This window comes from Galeopterus variegatus, unplaced genomic scaffold, assembly GCF_000696425.1.
Source record: "Galeopterus variegatus unplaced genomic scaffold, G_variegatus-3.0.2 Scaffold121, whole genome shotgun sequence".
Lineage (NCBI taxonomy): Eukaryota > Metazoa > Chordata > Mammalia > Dermoptera > Cynocephalidae > Galeopterus > Galeopterus variegatus.
This window is the reverse complement of record NW_007726232.1, coordinates 630334-646752: the sequence shown is the minus strand read 5'-3', so window position 1 is coordinate 646752 and position 16419 is coordinate 630334. Positions and strand designations below refer to the sequence as shown.

Below are 16419 nucleotides of genomic sequence, written 5' to 3'. Positions count from 1 at the left end.
TTTTAAAAAAAAAAAAAAAAAAAAAAAAAAAAAAAAAAAAAAAAAAAAAAAAAAAAAAAGAAAGAAAATAAAAACAGCAGGAAACTGCAAAAGACTTCTGATTGTCCCTTCTGTGTTTAAAAACGATACTAAAACGTCTTTCCAAAACTTTTGTGCTTTGCTCGTGCCCTGAGCTCCCACGTGACCTGGCTGTCGGGTTATCCAGCCGCGCTGCAGCCCTACCTGCTCTCAGGCCCCGGCAGTCCCCAAATGTCCTTTAGCTAAAGCCGCGTCCGTGCCTTGTGACTTGTTTGGAACCAAGACAAAACTCTGTCCTGAGTTTGAAAGCCTATGTGGGCTGGTCTGGGGCCAGAACCACCATTTAGAGCATTACTTTTAATGTGAAGATGTAATTCGAGTTCCTATTTGCCTCTTGGAAAGCGTCCCACCCACTGCAGAACCGCCTTTAAGAGCTTCCTGGAGGAGAGTGGGGGAGCGACAGGCCCAAAGTCCAAGTCTTCCTGTAGGAGGCCGACCTCTGTCGGAGAGCCTCGGTGAGACACGCTTTGAGGGTCGGGTAAGGAGGTATTGCACCTCATTCCTGCTGGTGCTGAACTGGAAGGGGAAGAACCCGTGAGATAAAATTCAAGCAGGGGAAATGATAGGTTACTGAATCTCTTGCAGGGGAAATCATGTAACTGTCTTGACGTGTGCCTTCTGTGGTGATCCTCTGACGGCACTGGGATGTCAGGAAATGAGTTTCATTTGGGGATGCCCAATTCTTGTTGTCTTCTATTGCAAATGAGTTTCTCAAATCAGAAGGACTTTGATATTTGCAGTTTGCCTGCTTAAAAAGCTAATGCTGTATATTTTGTATGATAGTTTACAAGGCTCTTTCACATGCATTATCTCATGTACATCCTATTAGCTATTCTCTCCTTGAAACGCTTTTGGACAATAGCAAATCACCTGTCTCTTCTTGACTCTGACCTCTAGGACAAGTCAGAAACAATCCACAGGTCCCTCCACCTGGGCCAGCTGAGTGCCACTGTGACTCCCAATAACTCCAAAGAGAAGGTGCACTCCTTACAAGATGCAGTAACTGAGGCAGAGAAGAATCAGCTAGTGTGTCCAGGCAGTGGGACTGTAAAGAACCCACAGTAAAAGGGGGAAAAAAAAAACAATCCTGGCTGGAATTCGGTGGCTTCCCAAGTGAGCGATTGAAAATGTTGGTCCCCTATAGGCATGACAATGGGCTACTACAGCCCAAGAAAGAGCTGAAATATAGAGAAGTTGGAAATACAAGTGGACTGTGGAAGTAAGAATGTTGGTGCCCAGATTTCAGGAAAGGTGGCAATGTAGCTAAAGACACATCTGATGGAGGCTCACACTGGCTGGTAAGGGGATCCGAATGCATGATGGTTGTACTTATTCCATTGGCCAGGGCTGGGGAGTAGGAAGGACCTGCAGTACCTGCAGTTCCGGCCGGGCCTGGGGGGTCTGCTCTGAAGATGGCCTCCTCGTGTGACCAACACATCGATCGATGCTGCTGTTTGTGGGAGGCCTCAGTTTCTCATCACCTGGACTTTACCACTGGAGTGTTCTGGGGCAGCTGGCTTCTCCCAAAGTGAGGGATTCAAGAGAGAGCAAGACAGAAGCCACTATATCTTTTTCTTCCTAGCATCTGAAGTCACTCTCTCATTTCTGTAGTATCCTATTGGTTGCACAGGTTAGCCCCATTCAGTGTGGAGGGGGACCCACACAAAAGTATAAGTGCCCAGAGACAGAGCCATTGGGAGCATCTGGAAAACTGGCTGCTGTAGACTGTTCCTGGTCCCCCATGCTCCCTGTCCGTCCCTCATGCAACGTACACTCACCCCCACAATGCCTCATCTCATCAGCTTGAAGTGCAGGTATAGAGGACACAGAACCACTAGGAAGGGTATAAATATAAATACACATTATAATATTTTGTACATAATTGTGTGAGCTCATTAAACATTCCCTTCAAGGCCATGACTACATATCTGATGCTGGAGTTTAAAATCTGGAGGCTAGGCAGTTAGGAAAGAAAGATGGATGTTAAGTGAGGGAGACCACAGACAAGCTGGAAGCCAGAATCATGAGCTGGAACCCACAAGATGGAATGGACCCACATCTGCTCTCAAAGCCTTCCACGGCAATGGCACAGTGCCCTCCAGGAGAAGTGATAGCCCTTTTCGAGGAGCTGAACACACACCTGGCCCAGGAATGAGAGAAGGTAAGGAGGATCTGGGGAAGCAGACACATGCTAGGAGGTGAGCCAGGAGATAGGCTGTAATGACATGCTGAGCTCCAGAAGCACCTGGTGACCAGTGCACGACCTTGGCCCAACCTTGGAAGCAGGAAAACAGTATGGCTGCTGCTTCACTTCTACCCTCCAAGTGTGGAACCAAGGTCTCTCCTGGGGCTCCCCCTAACTGTAGAAATGCAGAGAAGGGAACTGTGGGACCACGGTTTAGTCTACTTCAGATTTACATATTACAATGCCACCACAAACATATTTCTCCACTTACTAAATCTAATGTTGTGCCTGTGATAAAGTTTTATACTTTCCTTTGCAAAAATTTTACACGTCTTCTGCTAGATTTAGTCCAAGTTCCTTACAGTTTTTGTTGCTATTGTATACAGTATCTTTATTTTAATTACAGTTTCTAATTCTTCATTTCTGGCTATAAGAACTCTATCAATTTTTCTTTCCTATTGCACTTATACCCAGCAATCCTGATGAACTTTCATATTGGTTCTGCACATTCGCTTGAAATTTCTGCATATTGGAAAAAAAAAAAAAAAAAAAAAAAAAAAAAAAAAAAAAAAAAAAAAAAAAAAAAAAAAAAAAAAAAGGGGCCAGCCCGGTGGCGCACTCGGTAGAGTGCGGTGCTTGGGAGTGTGGCGGCGCTCCCGCCGAGGGTTCGGATCCCATATAGAGACCGGTCTGCTCACGGGTTGAGCGTGGTGCGGGCGCGACACTGAGGGTTGCGATCCTGTTGCCAGTCACGAAAAAAGACAAAAAGGAAAAAAAAGAAAAAAGAAATTTCTGCATATTGTCTGAGCACAAAGGCCTGTTGTTTGTCCCTTCCTAGCCTTTATACCTTTTTTTTTTTAGTACTGCCCTGGTCAGACTTCCAGTCTGATGTTAACAGAAGCAATGACAGAGGCCGTCCTGACTTTACAGGGAATGTGACGCCTGTTCCGGGACTGGGAATGATGATGACACACAAAAAGCAGCAGCAGAACACCACAGTGAACCAACCAGTCAAATCCAGAACGTGGGCATTCTATGGTACAATTGACACAATTTCTCTTAAAAACAACGGCATGAGCAAAAAAGGTGGGGGTTTGAGTGGGGAAAGGAATGGTTATTAAATTAAAAAAAAAAAAAAAGACATAAGAACCATAACAAGCAAATGCTGTGAGTATGCCAAGCTTGGGTTCTGAATTGGACAAACCCACTATAAAAAAGACATCGTTGAGATGAATTAGGAAAGTCTGAAGATGTACTGATATGAAATGATTTTCAAGTTGTAAATTGTGCTATGTGTGATAATGTCATGGCCATTATGTAAAATTTATCTTTGTTGAATTACAGACTCGTGCTGAAGTATTTATTGGTGAAAGGATATGATATGTAGGATTTCCTTTAAAATATTTCAGACAGAAAGTGGTGAGATAGAGGAAATAAGACTGACAAATTTTGATAACTATTGAAGCTGAACCCAGGTGTTGAGTTCTTGAAAGTTTATTATATTTTTCTCTCTTTGTGTGTGTTTAAAATTTTCCATAACAAAATAAGGAGAATGATGTTTATGGCAAGGTGTTTGTTAAGAGGTTTTATTGTTATTATTATTTTAATAACAAAAGGGCCTGGAATTTCATCAAGTATATTTTCTGTATTCTTTGTGGGGTTTTTTTCCCTTTAACTTATTAGTGCAGTTAATCACATTAATAGATTTTCTAGTTTTTTAAGGTTAAATCATTGTGAATTTCCAGGATAAACACAAACGTATTCTTATTTTTAAACAAATTCAGTCTTAGAAAATTTGCAAGAATAGAGCTCCCGCAGTGTTTTGTTCAGTTTTGCCGGTTGTCCTAATAAATGAATGTTCTTTGCATTAAAAAAAGAGAGGGGGGCCGGCCCGGTGGCGCAATGGATAGTGCACCGCTTGGGAGGTGCGGCGGCGCTCCCGCCCGAGGGTTCGGATCCCACATACAGACCGGTTCCCGCTCACTGGCTGAGTGAGGCACGGGAGCAACGCTGAGGGTTGCGATCCCGTTGCCGGTCCCCGGTCCGGTACGGGGGCGACACTGAGGGTTGCGATCCGTTGCTGGACACGGAAAAAGAAAAAAAAAAAAAAAAAAAAAAAAAAAATAAAGAGATAGAAAGAAACGCTCTTGGATTCTGAAATGCCACTCTCTCCTGGTTTTGCTCCCAGTTTCTATTCAATCTTGAGTTTCTCTTCCTGTATCCACCAATAATTTGGTGTTCCCAGGGTTGGACTGAGAACCGTTGCTATACATGCTCCCTGGGAGACTGTACTAGACCCAGTTTTACCTCAGGGATATATGTTTGCAGATGATTTGCAAATCTTCATCTCCAGCCCTGACCACTCCCCCTATCTTCATATTCACATCCAACTGACTGCTGGACAATCTCCCCCTGTATTTCTCACAGACATCTTGAACTCAATGTGTACAAATCTGAACTCATCTCCAACAATCAACTGCTTTTCCTACAATTTGTTTCATAAATGAAGCCAGAAACCTGAGAATCAACTTGGATTTCTTCCACTCCCTCACATCTACTCACCAACTCTTGCCTCCTTTACCACTTAGATATCTCAATCTCATTCCCTCTTCCCTCTATCTGAGTGCCACCGCCCTCAGTCCCATAGCATGTTTCAATCGGACCATTACAAAGCCTTCATAGCAGGTCCCCTGCCCTGTCTCTTTATCCTCCATTGACTGCTAGAGTGCTGGCTAGTTTGCCTCTCCAGGCTCACTTTTTATTTTCCACTTAATTTTGCCCTTTTCTCATCATCCTTCCTTGAATACAATATGACTGCAGCTGTCATCTTGCAGCCATGAGGAGACCTTTAAAAGTCTTGTGTTAGGGAGGCAGAACAGAAAGATGGAATGAATCTGGAACGTTGGTGACACACTTGTGCCGTTATGTCAGCCCTGAACTATCATGTTACCTCTGACTTTTCACAAGAAAATAACCCCTAAACTATTTAAGCTACTGTTAATTTAGGTATCTGTCTCATCCTGATACATCAAGCTTTAGACAAATGAGTAAAAAATGTGTAGTGTTCTCAAGGGGCCTCAGAGCCAGAGATGGCCTTCATTCCACCAAAAGTATAGTCTGGTTTGGGCAATGTTAATGCCAACTGTTAAATTCTTTTTATGTGTGAATAAGCATTCTTGCCAATGAAATTAAACACAGAAGCTTGTTATCAACTAACCACACTTTAGCATGAACTAGAGGTCATTCATTCAACACACTAAGAAAATGTGAATCTTGGTGGGAGGATAAGCAAGCTTGAAGCATTCTGAGCAAGGGTTGGACAGGGTTGCAGGGGAGATTTCGGGCAGCCAAGAACACTCTGAGACTCAGAGGAGGGGTCATCCAGAAAAAAGAAAGATGCAAAGAAGGTAAGGGATCCTGGGGCCAGCTTAAATTGCCAACATTAACTAGTATTAATTACTGCTTTATTGGGAAAGTTTGTTTTTTAAAAAATAAGTGGGTTGATACTATGGTCTGAATGTGTGTGTTCCCCCCAAATTCATATGTTGAAACCTAATCCCCAAAGCAATAACATTAAAGAGGTGGGGCCTTTAAGGAGGTGACGATTAGGTCACAAGGGTTCTGTCTTTGTGAATGGGATTAGTGCCTCTGTAAGAGAGGCCTGAGGGAGCTTGTTCCGCCCCTTCCACCATGTGAGGACGGCTGGAAGGCAGCATTTTGAAGCAGAGAGCTCTCACCAGACCCCGAATCTCCTGGCACTTTGATCTTAGACTTTCTAGCCTCCAGAACTGTGAGAAATAAATTTCTATTGTTTATAAATTACCCAGTCTATGGCACTTTGTTATAGTAGCCTAAACGGACTAAGACAGTTGATTTTTTTTTTTTTTTAAGGATAGCCATAATAGAAGGATTTGGTAGCCTGATAATACTCCACTATGGGAAAGGAAAGCAGGAAAAAAGAGTTATTCTATTTCAGAACATTTGACATATGTCAATATGAAAGGGTAAGTTTGCCTTCATGGTCCCTGATGGCAGCTGCTTAATCCTGATTACTGCTCCTTTTCCCCACAGTTTTCTCTAAAAAAGAACTGTTCTTGGGGAAAATGGAAGGTGGAGCACATGAGAGGGTACAGTCAAAGCCAGATGATTTTGAAGGGGCCTGCTATACTCTGGCAGCAGGCTGAAATTAAAACCCATCTTCCATCTTAGAACAAACACTTATATTAGTTTATGGAAAATAGGCAATTACACAAAATATAGGATCGGAAACAAAATTTGTTTTTAAAATGTGAGTTTTTGATGCTTGAAGAATTTCATTCTAAACTCTCAATTATATAATTACAAAAAAAATCCATGTTTCAGGAAAACATAGTTACTCCTAACATAAAATTCATGTCACTTATCACAAAGTTAGACAGTCAAGTGTATAAAGGAAAAACAAAACAGAAGCAATATTTACAAATTTAGACTATACGGACATTGTGAAGAATCCTTCATTAATAAACAACATACTACATAGTGTTACATACCACATTTTGAAAATGATGCATCTGTGAATATGATAAAGGTCACCGTGTTGAAGACTTTAAATTAAACTCAAGGCTGTAGTGATGAAAATTTTAAATTCAAGGTCTTAGTGATAAAGACTTTAAATTCAAGGATAGATTGTCTAAGAAAGGACAAACCACTAGCATTCAAGTTATTTAGTTGATTAGTTCCCCAGGAGTACAAAATATTAGGAATCACTAAATGGATTAGCCTAATTAAAAATTTTGTTCTTTCTAAATAACTCATAACTGCAAGAAGTCTTTTCACAGAATCATTCAGTCACATAGTTTCTCTATATCCTTGTATAGGTATTTTTGCTATGTTTTAATTCCTTATTCAAAACAATTCCTTCCCCATTTCTATATTTTTATAAGTATAAAATATTTTAAAACAAATGTCTTAGTTAGAGAACTATTCCTCCACTGACTCCTGGAGGAAAAAAAAAAAAAAAAACACCCCATTTTCTCTTCTACTCCAAAAACACAAAGCAAACCAGAACAACCCAGTTTTTAATGTGGTGTCGCAAAGAACCCAGGGCCTGGAATTTCATGCTAGTTTTCCCGCTATATGCTGAGAACAACTTAGTTATTTACATTATTGAGAAATCTACTTAAGAGACTAGAATCATCCCAGTGCTTCCATCAGCAGAAAGCTTGCTAAAAAAGGCGTGAGCAGCGGCGTCTGCGAATGGGAACGTCAAAGACTCTCCTCCGTCTTTCCTCCTCATCATCTTCATCTGACTCCTCCATATCTGCCGAATCATCTTCTTCTTCCTCCTCCTCCTCCTCTTCTTCCTCTTCCATCTCTTCGTATTCATCAGGACCCATTTCCTTAAAAGAGAAAGCAATCTTTTGATAAGAAGAGCATCCATCAGTTTTTATAGTTATTTAGTGCAAATTCTCATTTATCTAGAATCCGAACAACCAGACATATCAAATATGACTTTTCATAGACTTGAACAGTGCATTTTCATAGTGCACATGATGATGAAAGATTCTAGAGTGTATTTTGCATCACATGCTAAGTAATGCTCAGTATGGTTTTAATGGTAAACATTTCATTGAGACAGTACTTATTTTTTACACAAAAATATCCATAGAGTTGGTAATTCATAAAAGGTAGCGAACAGAACATTCTAACAATCCAAGATAAAGTTTTACTGAATTTATCATATCAATGTATTAAATAACAATTCTTTATTAATCTGTATATTACAGAAAAGAGGATATGAAAATGTTAATCAGGTATGACCTCTACTGGTGACTTTTATGCACTGTCACCAAGAGGTCTAAGATTTTTATTGAGCTCCCCCTATAAAGACACATCATTTCAATACAACCATCGGTAGCCTCTACTTTTTTTTAAAAAACATTTTATTTTTTTAGTAGCTTATAACAACAACAATCATTTATTCTCTCTCATGGTTCTTATGGTTTGGGTATTTTGGAGGTACTCAATGGGGTGGTTCTGGCTTAGGATCTCTCATGACGTTGCAGTCAGATGGTGGCTGGAATTGGAGTCACCTCAAAGGCTTCTTCACTTGCATGTCTGGTACTCGGGCTGGGATGATCCAAACATCTGGAGACTAAAACAGCTGGGGCTCTTGAGCGCCTCTATCTCTATCTCTATGTGGTGCACGGTCTCTCCAGCACAGCAGCTTCATCGTAGCTTACATGGTAACAAAGGGCACCAAAATCACGTGACCCAGGAGAGAGAAAGAACTCCAGGCTGAAGGTGTATTACTTTTCTCTAACTTAGCCTCAGAAGTCACAGTGTCACTTTACCAATTCATTAGAACAATATCACTAAGATCAGCCTATACTGCAGGGAAAGGGGAGCCTCTACTTTTAAATTAACCTGTTGGAGGCTCACAGAATAGGACAGTAGGGTTGTTGACCATGCAATATCTGAACACCTCTTGGAAACTTAAATTCTGCTTATACAGTATCTCTAATGAAGTCCTGACTTATGCTGTTGTCAATTTTCTCTCTCCCACATTCTCTCTTCCACTCAACAGGAGGAGTTGAGTCTTCAAATATACTGGACAGAATTCTGAACAGCAAGGAGGATCTAGCTGGTAATCTGGGAAGTATCAGAAAACTTGGGGCATGATGTCATTAAAAGTCTTTCCACAGAGGCTTTTATGGCATTACATGATCCAGTTCTCCACTATCTCTTTGATCTCATCTCCATCCGCTCCCCACTAGTTCACTGCGCTCCATCTACATTGGCCTCCTGGTTCAAACACACCAAGCACACTACTGCTTCAGGACCTCCACCCTTGCTGCTCCTTTGGCTGGGACACTCTTCTCCTATATATCTACCTGGCTCCCTCTGCTCCTTTCATGTCCCAGCTTAAATGTCACCAAGACCTTTCCTTACACATCTTTATATTAGAACCCAACAGGACACTCCTATCCCCTTTACTCTGATTTTTCTTTTTCTTTTCTTTTCTTTTCTTTTGGCAGCTGGCTGGTACAGGGATCTGAACCCTTGACCTTGTTGTTACCAACACCTTCACTCTAACCAAGTGAGCTGACCAGCCAGCCCTTAATCTGATTTTTCTACATAGCACTTGTTACTACTTGACATTAGTACATAGTGTTATTTGTTACAGTTTGTCTCTTCCAACTAGAATGTAAATTCCAAGGCAGGGATTTTGAGTGTATTGTTTACAACAGTATTCAATAAATATTTGTTGAGCAAGAAAATGAATTAATGTAGGAGAAATGAATTGTGCAGCTTAAGATTTATTATAACACTAATGCTAACAATAACAATAAAAAAATATACACAGATATGACTTGTAAGATAGTCCATTATTTTTATCTTTGGATTTCTTTTTAATCTGAGGAATGATGACTTTAAAATTAATTAGATCCAAAAGGTGGTAAGAGGAAGGACTTAGGAAATTTTAAAACATGATATCCAGGTAGCATGATTAATTTTCTTAATGAAGAAGAAAACAGAAAACCTGTTAAAGACAGTGTGGCTAAGAGAGAGACTGCTCAGATACAAGTGTACATACACAAACAGCAGATGGAAAGAGTAACACACAGACAAGAATAAAAATGAAAATACGTGAGCAGCAGGAGCCTCTAAAGTGATCCCAAACAAGCAAAACAAACAAACCACCTAAACAAGAAAGGCTTAAGAGCAACCAAAAGTATATTTTAAAGTGGAATTTAAATTATAAAGAAAAGAGGAAATATTAAGCCTACTAATAATCAAAACTGTTAGAGGACAAAAAGGAGCTGAACAATTCAACTTCCATATGAAGAAAACTAATATTTAAACAAGAAACACAACCTCATTGCCCTTTTTATGTTGATTAGAAGTTAAGTCCAGAATTTCCATTTCTTTTTATTGATTTCTCACCCTTGAAAGAAAACATCTTCCACAACTCAGGTCAAGATTTTATATACTTATTTGTGGTTAGGAACTAAAATAAGTATATAAACTAAAACTCTAAATAAGTAAAAACAGTTAAGAGAGGGTTGAACATGTAATGGGTTTATTATTGTAATTTAAAAAGTAACTAACAAGTAAATATTGTAGAACTCCTCAGTTTTAATTTCTCATATCGTAAATATTGATATAACCTATATAAACAAGAATTCTTTGGAGTCCTCAATAAGTTTAAGAGTTTAAGGGTGTCATGGGCCTGAAAAGTTTGAGAGCCACTGTCCTTAATAAAAGACTACTCTACACCCACCTTCACAAATATTAAAAACAAACCTCAAAAGGATCAGCCTGACCCAAAAGTAACTCAACGGCCTGCCAAAACAATCCTCAATGCTCTTTAAATTTTAGGACAAGGAATGTTATCAGAGAGAGAGATTTCATAATGGTAAAAGAATTACTTCATTAAAAAGACATAACAATCCTAAGTGTATATGCATATAATTATGGAGCTTCAAAATACATGATTCAAATCTGTTAGAACTAAAAAGAGAAACAGACAAAAACTGTAACTATAATTGAAGATTTCAACAATCATCTCTCAGTAGTTGATGGAATGAAGACAAAAAAAAACTCAGTAAATACAACCAATTGGACCTATCATTTATAGAATAATATTCTCCCAAATGGCTGAATACACATTCTTTTCAAATACACTAGGATCATTTACCAAGATAGACCATTATGTTGGGCCACAAAACATTTAAAAAGATTGAAAATATAGAGCAAGTTTTCCAACTACAATAATATTAGAAACCACAATAACCAAAAGATAACTGAAAAAATCCCCAAATGTTTAGAAATTAATATATTTCTAGAAGAGTCATAGATCAAAATTAAATTACAAGAGAAATCGATTTTGAACTAAATGTTAATAAAAACACATTAAAATTTGTGAAATGCAGCTAATGCAGTGATTAAAGAGAAGGTCTTAAATCAATAATCTAAACTACCTTAAAAGCTAGAAGAAAAGCAAATTAAACTCAAAGTAAGTAGGACGGGAGAAATAAAGATAACTGCAGAAATAAATGAAATAGAAAATGAGCAAACAATAGAGGAAATCAGTTAAATCACAAGTTGTTCCTTTAAATGATCAATAAAAGTGATAATACCCTAGCTAAAGTGATGAACAAAAGAGAACACATAAATTATCAACGTTAAGAACAAAAGAGGACATATAACTACATCTCTTTTAGCCATTAAAAGGATATCAAGGGAGTATTGTGAATAACTTTATGCCAATAAATTCAACATTTAGATGAAATGGACAAATTCCTTGAAAGGCACAAATTACCAAAACTGAAACAAGAAGAAATAAAATATATAAATATTAAATAAATTAAATTCGCACTTCAAAATTTTCCCACAAAGAGAACTCAAATCCCAGATAGCTTCACTGATGAATCATATCAAACATTTAAGGATGATACCAATCTCATACAGATACTGGGCTAGCCAAAATGGAAGTTTGTTATAGAAATTAGTGGACTTCCAGTACTGGAAATATACAGTGGTCCCCACCTTATCCATGGTTTCGCTTTCTGTGGTTTCAGATACCCCAATTCAACAGTAGTCCAAAAGTATTAAATGAAAAATTCCAGAAATAAACAATTCTTAAGTCTTAAATAACTTTTATTACAGGATATTGTTATACTTGTTCTATTATTATTGTTGTTAATCTCTTACTGTGCCTAATTTATAAATTAAACTTATCATAGATATGTATGTATAGGAAGACAGGTTTCAGGCATCCACTGGGAGTCCTGGAACGCATCCCCCACAAATAAGGGGGGACTACTGTACAATTTCTAGGATTTCTCCATAGGAAGAAAGCTAAAACTTCACTTCCAAATCCAGACTGTAGATCCTTTTCACCAGACATACAGGTGTAAGGGCCTAAAGTCTCATCATCATCCTTCTCTTTTCAAACTGGAGTTGAGAATTATCAGTTATGGATCAGATTAATATTATGTCCATTTTCCCAGACTTATTTTAGACTCACCTATCAGGGTTACCCCTGCAGGTACAGGGCATTTTCTGAACATTCAATACCTACAACTCAATTGCATTCTGGGTATATAATTCATATTTTATTATTATTATATAACTGGAGCTTCATAATTTCCTTTAATCATTTTATAGTCCAGAAAATTGGGGTTACTGTTACACTTGTCACTAGACAACCCTAAAAACAAGACTTTGAAAATATATCCATTGACTTGAGAAATGATCCCAGAGACTGCTAAAAGTACAGGTCTACCCATTAAATCCTCTTTGTATGATCTCTACAGAATATTTATTTTATGAAATTAAAAATTTTAGCAAAAACACTGTAAGAAATTGTTTTCCCCATCTTAATGAAATAAAACAAAGCCAATGCAAACTGGTCTAGTGTGATATTTCTCATATTCTGATATATGTGGGCAACAGAACTGTTTTGGGGAACAGTGTTAAAGAAGTTGAATCTCTACAACAGATAGCAGTAGAGTTTCTCTGTTTGAAGAGTATGGAGCCTAGTTCACAATAATGTCCATCTCCCCCAACAAATCCACATGACCCCCAAGATACTTCCTCAAAATCTCTAGGATTCTCTGGAACACCATCTATAAACCATTTGCCTAATAAACAAAGATCCTCTGTAGAGTTAATTCTAGAAAGTCATGTAAATCAGCACTAGAGGAAAATTGAACTTACCAATCGGGCTATAGACACCCTGAATGTTGGACATGCCATATGGAATCGGGGAATTGCAACATTAAAGATCTTGTCTTTAAAGTAAAGAAAATGGAAAGTATAATATCCTTCCATATATCCTGATGTTGTAGAGAATGTGGTACAGCTTGTGTATTCATATACCCGACCTGGGCTGATGATCGGAAATTCACCTGCAGAGAAAACAGTAACAATAAACCAAAGTATAAAATTCAGTCCTTCATTACAGTAAATAATGTATGTTCTCTATGGGATTATGTAAACTATGCAAAAGTGATTGCATAGTTAGAAAAAAAATCTAAACCCCCCCCCCCCAAAAGCAATGTTAACTGTGATGGGACTATCAGTAAGTATTTTACTCCTCTAGTCATTTTTTTTTTTTTGTATTCCCCAAATTCTCTACAATGTACAGGGTGAGGAATATCTAGTAAAACAAAACAAAAAGGCATGTTCTTTTTCTTTTTTTTTTTTTCTTTCCTTTTTTGTCTTTTTTACTGACCGGTAATGGGATCGCAACCCTCGGTGTCGCGCCTGCACTGCGCTCAACCAGTGAGCGGGAACCGGTCTCCACATGGGATCCGATCTCCACATGGGATCCGAACCCTCCGCGGGAGCGCCTCCGCGCTCCCAAGCAGCGCACTCTCCAGTGCGCCACCGGGCCGGCCTGGCATGTTCTTTTTCAAAGTGTTTTGAGGGGCCGGCCCGGTGGCGCACTGCTACAGTGCGCTTGGGAGCGCTGCAGCGCTCCCGCCGAGGGTTCGGATCCCAGATACAGACCGGCCGCTCACTGGCTGAGCAAGGTGCGGGCGCAACACCGAGGGTTGCGATCCCGTTGCCGGTCCCGGTCCGGTACGGGCGCGACACTGAGGGTTGCGACCCGTTGCCGGTCACGATAAAAGACAAAAAGGAAAAAAAAAAAAAAAGTGTTTTGAGGCACTGAAGACACAAAGACATGAGTAATAAAAAGTGTCACAGTTAGACACTAGTTCACAGAGATAAAGGTAAATCTAAATGTTTAAAAGTAGTAAGTGACTAAAACATAAAGTTGTGAAGATGCATCCTAAGTGCTCAGACCAGAATGGTGAATGCAAGATGGCAATCACAAGGGAGAGTCCTTACACCAACAAACCAAATAACAGAAAAAGAATTATGGCTTTAATAAAATTCCTTAGCACTAGATCCTCAAAGAAGTCCAGGAAAAATTCATTAAATAAACAGGCAGAGCATGAATCTATTCATGGCAATGAATTAAAAAAACTTTAATTTAAAGGTCATTCTATATATGCTTAGGACTAATAACAGAAGTACATAGCTTAAATTGTTATTTTCCTGAAGCACATATTCAAACCTGAAGGATCTGAGGGTTCAGAAACTTAAGATAATCATAATTTTTTTAAAAGCTGAATGTCACTAGTGACCAACTAGAACTAGTGACTGAAATCCACAAATAATAAAAATATGTGCTATTAATTTTAATATTTCTCCCAAACTTTGAAAAGATGACCAATATGAAATTTATCTCTCTTTCTGCCATATGCCTTCTAACCCACAAAATATAATGAATAATTAGCCAGTTTAAAAAAAAATGAACACAAGAAGGAAAAGCAAGAAACTCCAGGTGGTCCACAGGAAGGGAAATCAATCCCAGAATAATTGAGTTTGCTATAATTTTAGAAAAGTTAATGTTTAAGGGACTTAACTCATAGGATAATGACCTTTATACATATTCATATTTATGATGCAAAGTCTAAAATTTCTTTGAAGCAATTGATGTATAAACCTAAATCTTGGATTACATACCAACTACTCCAGGTCCTTGAACTTCTTCTACATCACCTTTAGCATTTGTTATCCTCCAATAGCGACTGTCCAACTGACAAGCCTTCTCAGGAAGTGCATCCTTTGACATTTCAATCCTGGAGAAGCGAGTGGGGTGGTAGAGACAGAAATCTGGTCTTTCTGTTATGTTTTCTTTTAAGAACTACAGTATTAGGAATAATACTATGAAAGGAAATTTCCAAAGGAAATTAAGAAACCCAACCCAAAATCTATGTTAGCCATCTATTTTTCTAAGTTTTCAAAGATATTTAGCTTGATTTCCTTACAGAAATGCTTTCACTCAACTTATGCTCGACTTTTGGTGAGGATCAACAGAAAGGGCAACATAAAATATGCAAACACAATGGTGACAACCATCTTTTGCTGTTTAAATAGAGATCAATATGACAAATGCTTTCTAGAATATTGTGCCATGAAAAACTTCTAAAGAACTGATTTTTTCACTACAAGGCTATACAATGCATTTCCTCTTTTTCCATTTAGCTTCTAGAAAGCTCAAAGCAAAATGTTACCAGTTAGTGGGATTACACTTCAACACTGTTTCCCAATACTATCATTTTGCTCTTTCTTTAGAAATCTGCTGTCTCTTATTTTCACTCTGAGTACTCTATAAGCAGGCATAGGTGTTTTTACTTTAAGTATGTCTCAATCCTAGGTAGCATCTAAGTTAAACAGTTAAACAATTAAAGGAACAACCATCTACACATGTGTAACTGGACATATCAAAGGCTGCATACAATACCAAAATCCTAGGATGTTTCTGGGTACGTATATATTACTAAAATACTTCCAGTATGTATATATGCATGCAAGTGTGTTAAAAATATATATATATTAAATAATATAAAAACATATTTTAAAACAAAGTACTAAAGGCTGCATACAATACCAAAATCCTAGGATGTTTCTGGGTACGTATATATTACTAAAATAAGTGTGTTAAAAATATATATATATTAAATAATATAAAAACATATTTTAAAACAAAGTACTTTAATCCTTTAGAGTAATGAATTGTCTTTATGTCACAGCACATACATAAGTTTGAATTTAAAATATTTTTTATTTAAACAAATCTAATGCCTAACACCAAGTCTGACATACATGAAGCACTCAATGACTGTTTATTAGATTTTTAATTTAATATAGACAGGCCAGATGAAATTTAAAATGTATGGTTTTATCTTTGCCAATTTAACAGCTTCTAGAATGCATTACACCTCTAATATAGAGCTTTAATGATGATTACAACTTAGTGGTCCACACGGTGCCAGCCAGCCACCAAAACAAACAAACAAGTGAACAAAAAAACCCAAAAAACACAACTTAGTGGTCCACTTACCACAGTACCTGGCACAATACAATCGTCCCTTGGTATCCAAGGGGGATTGGTTCTAGAACCCTCGAGGATACCAAACATGTGAGGATGCTCATGTCCGTCACATAAAATGGCATAGTATTTGTATATAACCTATGCACATCCTCCTGCATACTTTCAATCATCTCTAGATTACTTATAATACATAATACAGTGTAAATATTATGTAAATACTTGTTATACTTTTTTTTTTTTTTTTTTTTTTTTTTTTTTTCCT

At 38.1% G+C, this 16419-nt stretch overlaps 1 protein-coding gene across 2 annotated transcripts in view; it reads right to left on the bottom strand.

Moving 5' to 3' along the window:
• Positions 1-6464: 6464 nt before the first annotated feature.
• The window catches only part of FBXO3 (F-box protein 3), a 37232-nt gene continuing 27277 nt past the window's right edge, over positions 6465-16419 (bottom strand). For both annotated transcript variants that reach the window (XM_008587985.1, XM_008587993.1), the window contains exons 9-11: positions 14786-14901; positions 12968-13158; positions 6465-7641 (exon numbers count right to left, since the gene is read on the bottom strand). In XM_008587985.1, coding sequence (XP_008586207.1) covers positions 7468-7641; positions 12968-13158; positions 14786-14901 — 481 coding nt within the window. In that variant the 3' untranslated portion in view covers positions 6465-7467. The remainder of the gene's footprint in view (positions 7642-12967; positions 13159-14785; positions 14902-16419) is intronic.